The following is a 10,904-nucleotide window of genomic DNA, read 5'->3' as shown; positions in this document are numbered from 1 at the left end:
GAATTTATACAGTGTGAGCAACAATGATTGAAGCGTGCGTCATCACCGCTTGTTCCTATTAATATCAAAACTACCTTCTTTGTATGAAGTTGTATACGAAAATGACGTTCTGCGCTGTCACAGTGACGTGCGTCTATTCGTATTTCGTATCTTGTATCAAATCAGCATATGCTATGAGCGGCACATTGCCAATTTAGCTGAAGCGGCACGCTTCAATCTTTGTTGCTCACTCTGTAGTAGGTAGTAGCTGCCGTCAAGTTTATACTACCCGCCATAAGTATCTGAACACCCAGTGACTTTGATCAATTTTGATAAAATTTTCAAGGCAGTTGTATTTATGTCGAATTAAGAAACGATGAAAATTTGAACATAATAATAAACGTTTAAACAAATATAGTAAACGAGCTCCTGGGTATGGCTATAGCATGTTCAAGACCAAATTTTGCACCTCTAAATGATATACTCATAGGTATCAAATTTCATTTAGATGCTTTCATAATTAAGAAAGTTGGCACTGTGCATCTGAAATACCCATCAACATAATTTTATATATTATTATAGTCCTGAATATTACGGATGGAAGTTAACGCACACAGATAATTATGAATTTAATTGGTTCGACGGCGACGACATGCCCACTACTGTCGGATATATCATTCTGGATCGCATTGACCAAGAGAATGAAAATCAAATCGATTTGAGTAGTGTCGAGGGCAATGGGAACGAAACAGAAGAGACCCATGACGATGTTGAGGAATCCGATACCGATGACGAGTAATTGTTAAACGCGAGTACGATATCTTGTCGGGATAAGTTAATCAATTTAGAACAATTATTCTTTTGAATGGATTGTGTTACCAATTTTTAATAATAAAATCATTTTTCTGAAGCTCGCGAGAAGGTCGTTTTCAAGGTTTCTTGCTTGTCCCAGTTATAGCACAAAGATGTTTTAAGAAAACAGATTTTCGAGTATGGCGCCATCTTTAGCCTTCATGACGAGTATGGCACATATATCATGGGTCAATGTGGAGCATGAACTTTCGGAAAATCCAAATGCCATACTGTAGCAAATCGCCCAAAATTATTAACAAAAATGACATCTTTGTGCCGGTATGGCGGCTATGCGGGCCCGTCGCTGCGGTATGGCAGGTTGATTTTCGTGAATGACTGATTGAGGACTTGATGCTCATAAAAAAATGAGCTTGTAGCAAATCACCCAAAAAAAATACAAACAATCGACACTTTCAAATGAGTATGGCGGGCTATAAGGCCCATCGGAAAAGTATGGCATTTCGTTTCCGTCATTTGTTTTTTCACCGATTACCAGAAAATCCAAAGAATTTTGTGTAGCAAATTGTCCAAAATCATTCAATTTTCCGACATGTTTAAACAATCGTCACGCAATAACGGCCCCACTCCCAGAGAGTTAGCACCATTTTCGTTTCGAGGAGTACTTAATTAAACCTATGAATGGTCGCCATACTTGTAGCAAATCACACCACAAAAAGTGTCATCATCTCCCGGTCTATAATAAGTTCAACCTTTCAATATAGAATTTTATATTCGAGCGTTCAGTTCAGTATTTTTTCATACGTTTGGCATCGACGTGTCTTCAAATATCCTTCGATCTATTAAGGTTGCCGTACATTTGTCCGTTATGTTCCGTCACGTCGACGAATGGCGTACTTCGTAAATATCGTTTAGTTTTCATAAAGGAAAAGTCAGAAATTAAGGACAAGTTAAAATAGTTTCTTGCGGAAGTAAATCTTCTTGGGCGCGTGGTGAAATAGCTTTTGACTGATAATGATACTGAAGTTGTGACCAAGGACGTTCAAAAGATTTACAGAACAGCATGGTCTTCGCCACGGAATTTTTCTGCATACCTAGGTCACAAAAAATGGCGGTGCCAAGCGAAAAAATCGGAAATTGATCTGGTCTGTCTTTGACCCAGTCCACCCAACCAGTAACTACAACAGAACAGATATTTTGAAAAAACGCGATGTGCAAATTAGCTCCTAAACATTGATTGGATGCGAAAGAACTAATGTCATAGTGTAAAAATATACACTATGCTAATGTTAACACAGGATGGGAGAGAGGAGCAATACGCATAATTGAATTAAAAATTGGTAAACTCCTTCAGTGGTCTATTGCTCACCAATGAGTTAACCCTACGCCATTTGATGCAAAAAATTGACGGCCACACAAGAGGGCCAAGCGCATTTTCGGGCCCTGTGGGATCATTACTAAATGACTGTGCAAACAAATCTGTTATTGATTTTGAACCGATTGACACGGTGTTGCCAGAAGTTGACAAAAAAGATCGTAGGCACAGATCAGCAATACCTTTACAAAATATTTTGTGCCATTCGGAATCGAAGATGTGAAATGAACTTGGTCAAGAAATTACCTGGAAAAGTGAGTCATGCAAGGAGGTTGACAACAGCTATCTGGGTACTCCGCCTTTATATTTCTACAGAATATCCGTCAGAAGCTCTTAAAATCTTAACAGAGTTTGGTTCGAGGTAAAAACACAGCCCTTGTGTCATTTTGTAACCCCCCGGGGACGCAGCGAGAAATTGAAATACACTAACCAAATTTTTGTGGGTCAAAAGAGAGGTCATACCTATCAGTTTATTGGTATGACAAATCAAAAATATGACTTTTGAAAAAAAAATTCTTTAGAGCCCATGGGGCGCGCTTTACAATTTTGTTCAAAAAACAGGTTATTTGTTTTTGCAACTTTTTTTTTACTGTAACAAGAGATTTCAAAAAAAAATTTAGTTTTGCCTTTTTCGGCCCGGCCTAGTGTCAAAGTCAAGTGCTGAGGGTTTTCCCAGCGTACAAGAATGGGCATTGGTGAAACGACTCTGGAAGTACATACATAAAAGATAATGAAAAATGTCATGTTGCTTTTGCCATGTTAAATTACATTTTTTTTATCATTAATTACAATCGTTTACCATTCAATTCTTGCAAGACTTGTTTATTTATTTAACCACAGATCTATCTCATCACATATTCTCGAAGTATCAGAAATATTAATGACAAAATGACCAAATGCACACAAATTATCGTAGTAACCGTAAAAGTTTGTTGTAGCGACACTTCAATTCGGTTGCGATCGTTCATCATTTCAGAATTATGAATTTTTCTCAAAGAAAACGAAAAAATCATTATTTGTTTTTTATTATTTTTTGTTTTGGCTGTAATGATTTCATTTGAGAGTAATGAGATATTTATTATTAAATTGCGCAATCAATTAAATTAACTACGATTCATTGGATCACATGTTTCAATATAAACGGAAAGCGCAAGTAGAGAAGTGGTGTTTATTTAGGTCTTTTGTACACGAGGAAAGAAATTACTTCTAATTTCTCTTGGGCAAAATGGATGGGTTTATATATACACTCGAAATAGGCTATAGCGCGGTTTCAAAATTCACAACATTTATTTTAATACAAAATTCAGTATTTGAGACCACGTGATAGCACGGCAACAGATACCAAGCATGTAAATAAAATAACTTACATAAATCAATATAGGTTCCTTCAGTGGTCCGGGTATTCGTATTTTTTCCAATTCCTTCTCCCTTTCGTATAAAGCCTGTATCCCTGCTATCGTATATTCACCTGCTAAAGTAATGTGCCTGAAATACATGCTCATAATTCTAACAGAGCGTATTTGATTTTATATAACAATCACTCACCTCTTTCCATTTAAATAAAATGTCTTCGACAGCGAACTGCCGATCGCTATAAAATTTTCGGTACTGTTTACTTCGGCAATGTGAATGTTACGCGCTTCTGTAGGTATTGTTACGACCTCTCTATATCCTGCTTCAGGACTTTGTTTGGTATAAGTCCCCTGGATTGTATCACATTTTGAGCTGTCTCCATGACAAATCCCACATATATCTTCCTCGGCGTTAGAATCTACTACCCAATCGCAACCTACTTTCTAAAAGATTTTCTTAAAATACTTCACTTTTGGGAATAATTTCCGTATTACTCTACAAATTCCTGATATGCAAACGTCTCGTTTTCCTAAATTGCAGGCGGTGCCGTCTAGTGCGTGCTCGCCCCACGGGATTATCATCGTTTCATTGGAGTCGCTGCAGTAAAGTTCGCAAGGCTCATCTAAATGTGTGTGCTTACTTGACGATTTAATGGATAATTAAGAGCGTTACCTTTGTCAAAGTAAGGTGTCCAAGTGTAAAACTGCCCTTGATACGTATGGTTATTATAGCTCGAGCACTGAGTTTCTCGGAAGGATGGTTGGTTGTCAGGACATGGGTCTGTATTACAAATTTTATATCGACTACGTTCTCCAATACAAAAGTGTCCTCCAGATGTCGGAGCGGGATGATCGCAGCTTCTCTTCATGATGGAAACACCCGTTCCACATGTGCGCGAGCACTCGCTCCATTCGCTCCATTCGCCCCATCCACCGTCAATTGCAAGCGGCGGTTCAACAATCGGAACGCATTTTTGATCTTGACACCACTAAAAGTGCAACTTGTGATCAGTGCCACTCACATAGTGATTTACCTTGTGTTTGCCACACTGTGTTCCAGGGGCTGCGGGGCGTAACTGAGACTTGCAAGTCATGTTTACTTCGCACCACAAGCGGGAACATATTTCAACAGGCTGCGAGCACACCTTGGCATCCAAACCAAACTGCAGTCGACATTGTAGTTCAGCGTTGTACATAGCACCTGCCGGTAGTTCCGGATAATGGTAATCTTCTACCTCTCCAGGCTCATCTTGCAAACATTCTCCTAAGCCTTTACTGGAATGAGAGGGTTACTAAATTACTGGCAGAAGCACGTTACTTACTCCAGAAATATGGTAACTTCGCGCCTGCTGCACCTCGACCAACTTACTCCGATCGTATCCGCTTCGAAACTGGGTGTCATAACGTGCAATTTGTTCCCTTCTTTATTACTGCAGCCTATTTTATCTGTATCATGGTACATCCCAAAACTAAAATGACTCAATTACATTTATATAACGGACTTTTAAAATTAGTACTTGTGACCCATTTCGTGCGAGATTGTGTGAGCTAGAGTTATTCCATTATCCTCGTTTACGCTGCAACTCCTGTTTGAGTTGCACATTCCGCCAATATGAGCAACACCTAGCGTATTACAAGGAGTATCTTTTCGCGCACATATATCCTTTCTTGTGACCAAAATGGCAACATCGTGATGATACGGGTCGTTGTCGTCGACTGGATTCAGTTTCTTTTGCCACTTGCAGAAATTCTTTAATGTTACATCGGCGTTAATAGTTACATTTAGATCTTTTTCGGATATTGGATCGTCCAAAAGAATAATTCTCACAACAACAACGTTAATGGAGTTGCCAATACTTGGATCTAAATAAAGAGAGGAAACCTACAAGCCCATGTCAATTAATCGAAATTAAATCGGACACTTTACCATATTCATAATGGTTAGGAGGTAGGTCTCCACATCTCCGTCTTCGTGGAAATCCATCATTGATTGATCTGCAACTAAAAGAGTTTCAACAAATCTACGTGAACTAATTGATCGTACAGCTCTTCCATTTCTACGCCTAAATTTTCTTTTCTTGTGGTCTCGTCTTTTAATGCGTTTTTCTTGTATGGATACCTTTCCGATTTCTTGCTGCCATGCGATCCTAAATTGTTAACTTGTTAAGCTGTAGGTGGAAAAGCAAAGTGTCTCACTGTGATGACTTCCTGGGCTCGCGCGTTCCGCAGTTTTGTAAATGCTTTCTTTTTTTCTTCTTTCGCCTTTTGTTTGCGTGAGGTGTTAAGACCGCCGATCTTTTGAAGATCAAGTGCTTGTGTCCGGGTTCTGTTATTGGCAAATCGTGGTGGTGGGGCTCTAGCCAGTATTTCTCCGATTTTTTATGTATTATTCCTACCTTTTGTTTGATCTGATTAGTGTACATGCATTTCCAGTTGCTGTTTACTTACTAATCCATTGCACGTTGATAGGGACACCTTGGAATCGGGATGTCCATGAATTGTACCATGATAGTGGCAAAGAATAGATTCTGGTTTCGGTTTGGTTCTCGTATAAATATTTCGTTTGTACCTCTCAATGACGGTGTGCTTTGTGATGAAATGCGTTGCCGGGTGTAAAACCAGGAAATAGTCTTGGTTTGAAATGGTGACGTTGAAGTGCAAGGGCCCGTCGTGTTCGTTGTGAAATGTAGTTACGTTGTGCGAAAGGTGGGTACCATTAGCTGACACTCTTTTAGGTACGAAAACTTCCGCTTCTGATAATTGGTTTGAATAAAGCCCTGAAAAACATAATCACCTCTGTAATTGATTTCGTAAAACAAAGTGGATGGATAATAAATTAATAAAATTTATCATCTTTGATGATAGTAATAAATGTTTGCCTAATCAATTAAATTCATAAATTCAAACATTGTTAATATCTAACGGTGTTCAATAATACTGCAATAGTGAGACAGTGGGCGGTAGGCACGTAATCGAGGAGGAAGTAAGTGTGGGCTAAAGAAATTTTATAAGTACCTAATTTGTTACTTATAGAACCCGAAGCAATTTGTTATGATATGATATATCACTGTCAATTTTTTTTCTTACAGGTATTCTTTTCTAGATCGCATGTCGATTTTACATGAAATTAGTACCTAGCAATCTTGAAAAGGAAATTGATTTCATACGGAAATGACATTATCACTGGACAGATATCTTCTATTATAAGCACTACTGACTAATGCAACAACGAACTAGACAATATAATACACTCTATTCCAATTTAGAAAAACAATGGCCCGTCAAGTTATCGAGATATAGCTTTATTTTAAATGAACACATGTCGGGTTGGACGTTGAGGTATAGGTCCAGTCACTTGCAGTGAATACGGGTCGTTTAATTACTAATCAAATGTTCATTTAAATTCATTTAATTAATCTGGCGAGTTTCCTTACGGTTAAACACAAAACATTTTTGCGTATTGTTTGTTTATTTGTGTCGTTGTAAAAAAGATTATTTCCTAGAATTATTCATAATAGGGAAATGCTATTATCAGTTATCAATTTGTTTTGTTAATTCATCCATTTATTTGATTTATTTGGTATTTCGTTTATTTTTATAAAAGAATGATGTACCTAATTATCTAGAGATAAGGATGCCTTTTAATCGGAAATAGTATATTGAAAGACAAGTGTTACAATGCGACCTATTGTAATACGACTATCTTGTGGCACGAGTGGCGACGCGAAGCGTAGCCACGAGTGTCCGCAAGATAGGAGTATTACAATAAAGCATTGTAACACGCGTTTTTCATACTATTTTTTCTATTTCGGTGCTTTAATTTAATTTAAAAAATCATTATCAGAAACTATAGGGAAACATTAGAGCTAACATGTTTTATGTTGGGAACACTTTTTATGCCGTTAAGTTTTAGGTTGGCAGCGTAGTAAGACTGACATTTTGAAGTTCAAACATGGAAGTACCCACCGAAGTACCTACTTGTACTAACTAGTAACTGCCAACTTAAGAGATGAGTTACCAAAAAAAACGACTACAATCACTGTCTTTGTACAACTGTTTTCGGCCAAAAACAGTTGTACAAAATCATCATTGTGACACCGAAATAGAAAAAATTGTTTGTTTACGTACAAAACTGCTTTAAATAAGATAATTCCGCCTACGTGACTGATATAACGTCTGTAGCAAGGTGTTGATTGGTTTTCCGAATTGCCAGGCGTCGATAATTGGATAAGAAATTTCGATTTGTTTAAGAAGGGAAGACACGTTCAAATACCGGAGTTAGCGTTTAGAAGGTGCCTTTTTCCAATTTCAAGGCCGAGTTGCTGTCCTTTCGTCGTTTAAACAAATTCGTTGATCCTCCAAGAGAGGTCAGTACAGGGTGATCAAGAATCCAGCCAAGTTCGAGTTAAAGTTTTGAAAAAATTGTACGTGACAGTGTGGGATAGCAGTTTTCATTGAAGTTGTTGCCCACGTTGTGGTACAAAAATGAATATTTTATTGTTATTTCTTTAATTTTGTGTTCAAATACTTACTATTTAGTTTTGAAATACAAAATAATATAATAAAACGCGGTCATTTTAAACGATGATTGGAGAGGAATTTCGGATATACTAAAAAAATCGTTCATGCCTAAGTGCTCAAAATGTGGGTTTGCCGAAATAACCTGTCGGCAGTTGTAAAAACGCGTGTTCGTAAAAAATAGGGCATTTCTACTTAGTGCCTCAAAGAGTTCTCTTCCAAGAAATGCTCTGGTCATCCAACCTGGGCATGTGCGAGATTTACATTATGAAGCTAATTATAGTGCTAGTTTCGAATATAATATGGGAGTTTTCGGGGATCTAGGAGTTCCCCTTTAGTCCCCCGAAAACTGGTAAAATTATCATCTATATTAGGCATTATTTTTGAATGTACAGGGTGCCATATTATTACGGTGTCAATAATTAATAAAGTTTGTTTAATACCACACTGTATATCTTTACATTTCGATGTTATTTGTTAACCTCTACATTGAACCTTGAACTTTTTGATTTTTTGTCGGTGTTACCATCTTATTAATTTTTTTCCGAATAATTCCTCGTAATATAATGCAAGTTCCACTTTGATAAATCGTACTTGTTTTTTGAAGTTAGGAAATACCTTTGAGCAATAATTTTGATCAGAATAAAGGGCTACTGTTTAATAATGGTGCTTCAAAATTTCAAAGTACCATAACTGTTTTTTTTTGGGTCCGTTAACTAGGCCCCCCCACTGAGAGATTTGATAGTCGTATTATTTTGAAATGAATGCGCTCGTTATGCGGTCATTGCGCCACCGATAATAACTCTTGCGCCATTATCGTTTTTTAGAAATCCGAAAAAACATTTGGGGGGGGGCCAAGTGAACGTAGCCCCCCCCAGTACGTATTTTGTCTCTTGTAACTAGGTCACCTGATACATTTGGTTATGCGCTCAATTGCGCCACTTGAATTAAAGCTAGCGTCATTACGGTTAAGCCGTGACAAATTTTCAAAAAGTGGGGGGGGGCAACTTGACGTTTTTAAAAGTGTATGCGCTGAAATGCGCCGTAAAAAGATATCTTTGCGCCATTATTGTTTTTTGGTTATCCTTAAATATATGAACCGAATCCCCCATAACGCATTTTGCTACCGGTATTTGTGCCACTTGATACATCTGGTTATGAGCTCAATTGCGCCACTTGAATTAAAGCTAGCGCCATTACGGTTAAGCCATAAAAAATTTTTAAAAAATGGGGGAGGGGGGGCTAACTTAACGTTTTCAAAAGTTACGTTTTTTAACATGTTTTTTCTACTACATCGTACCTTTCATCATGCGCTAAAATGCGCCGTAAACAAAAATCTTGGCGCCATTATAGTGTTTCAGAAACACTATACAGGGTGTTTTTTTGGGAGCTTTAGTTAAACGATTCTGGGAAAGTAAAATAGGTAGGTTTTTAAAAATTTTTATTTAGGAGTTACTCCGAAGGCCGAATCGATGTAAAATATTTTCAAAATGGACGCACTTCCGGAAATAACTTTTGAAAACGCTTAGACCCTCCACTTTTTAAAAATTGTTTATGGCTTAACCGTAATGGCGCTAGCTTTAATTCAAGTGGCGCAATTGAGCTCATAACCAGATGTATCAAGTGGCACACATACCGGTAGCAAAATGCGTTATGGGGTGATTCCGTTCACTTGCCCCCCCTCCCCTCCCAAATATGTTTAAGGATAACCAAAAAACAATAATGGCGCAAAGATATCTTTTTACGGCGCATTTCAGCACATATTTGAGAGTACAATTTCGTATGAAAAGATGTTAAAAAAAAGTTACTTTTAAAAACGTTAAGTTGGCCCCCCCCGCTTTTTGAAAATTTGTCACGGCTTAACCGTAATGGCGCTAGCTTTAAATCAAGTGGCGCAATTGAGCGCATAACCAAATGTATCAGGTGACCTAGTTACAAGGGACAAAATACGTACTGGGGGGGGCTACGTTCACTTGCCCCCCCCCCCCCCCAATGTTTTTTCGGATTTCTAAAAAACGATAATGGCGCAAGAGTTATTATGGGTAGCGCATATGAGCGCATAACGAGGGCATTCATTTCAAAATAATACGACTATGAAATCTCTCAGTGGGGGGGCCAAGTTAACGGACCCTTTTTTTTTCAAATGGAACTACAACTATTTTATTTCGCTATTCGATAGTTTGTTGTGTTTTCGTCAATTTTTATAAGGGATGACAATGTACAAACCAGTAGTTTACAGGTTATTCAATATTTTTTAGAAAAGTATACCTCCCCATAAGTTAGTTACATGTTTATGCAATTCAATAAATGTAGGTATAGTATTAACAAAAAAAGAAAGACAACTTCTATTTAAGTTATAAAGCTAAAATCCGTGAAAGTTAAAAATTACCGATTCCTTCTTCGTGATTTTGTTTCTAAAGCAGTCAGATAAATGCCGTTCACAAACCAAAAAATTTGTGTAAATCTCTTCCAGAATCATTAATTCAGTCAGATAGTTTAATTACTTGCAAACAATTCTTAAAAACCTCAGGCTCCATTTTTGGGAAACGGTACCTTTTTGCAAATTTGTCCGTACAATATTTGTCACACAACATGTACGTTTGGGCCTTGCTTGCTGGTAATTAATTGTATTATTATAATATAATCATCTTAATTGTATACATTGTAATAACTAATCTTAAATACATAGCAAATAAGCCATAAATCAAAATTCAAAATTTAAATTTTATAATCACACTGACATTATGCACACAAACTGTGCGCCATCTATTGAATGTTCTCTAAACTTATTGTATTGATACAGTTTTCCCCCTTAGGATTCTTTTCTAATTTTGTTTGTTCAGAAAACACCACTATAAATCCAAACGCTA

At 37.3% G+C, this 10,904-nt stretch overlaps 1 protein-coding gene across 1 annotated transcript in view; it reads right to left on the bottom strand.

The window, feature by feature from the left end:
* LOC116167222 (A disintegrin and metalloproteinase with thrombospondin motifs 12) overlaps positions 1–6,293 on the bottom strand; it is a gene marked incomplete at its 5' end in the record, with an annotated part of 25,860 nt that extends 19,567 nt beyond the window's left edge. Inside the window, 10 exon segments of the mRNA XM_031482496.1 lie at positions 3,532–3,649; positions 3,710–3,960; positions 4,012–4,139; positions 4,190–4,505; positions 4,551–4,791; positions 4,839–4,985; positions 5,034–5,398; positions 5,444–5,663; positions 5,713–5,912; positions 5,965–6,293. Coding sequence (XP_031338356.1) covers positions 3,532–3,649; positions 3,710–3,960; positions 4,012–4,139; positions 4,190–4,505; positions 4,551–4,791; positions 4,839–4,985; positions 5,034–5,398; positions 5,444–5,663; positions 5,713–5,912; positions 5,965–6,293 — 2,315 coding nt within the window.
* Between the last annotated feature and the right edge of the window lie 4,611 nt (positions 6,294–10,904).

The sequence above is a fragment of the Photinus pyralis genome, unplaced genomic scaffold, assembly GCF_008802855.1.
Source record: "Photinus pyralis isolate 1611_PpyrPB1 unplaced genomic scaffold, Ppyr1.3 Ppyr1.4_LG3b, whole genome shotgun sequence".
Classification (NCBI taxonomy): Eukaryota; Metazoa; Arthropoda; class Insecta; order Coleoptera; family Lampyridae; genus Photinus; species Photinus pyralis.
The sequence above is the reverse complement of the archived record's forward strand: the minus strand, read 5'-3'. Positions and strand labels throughout refer to the sequence as shown.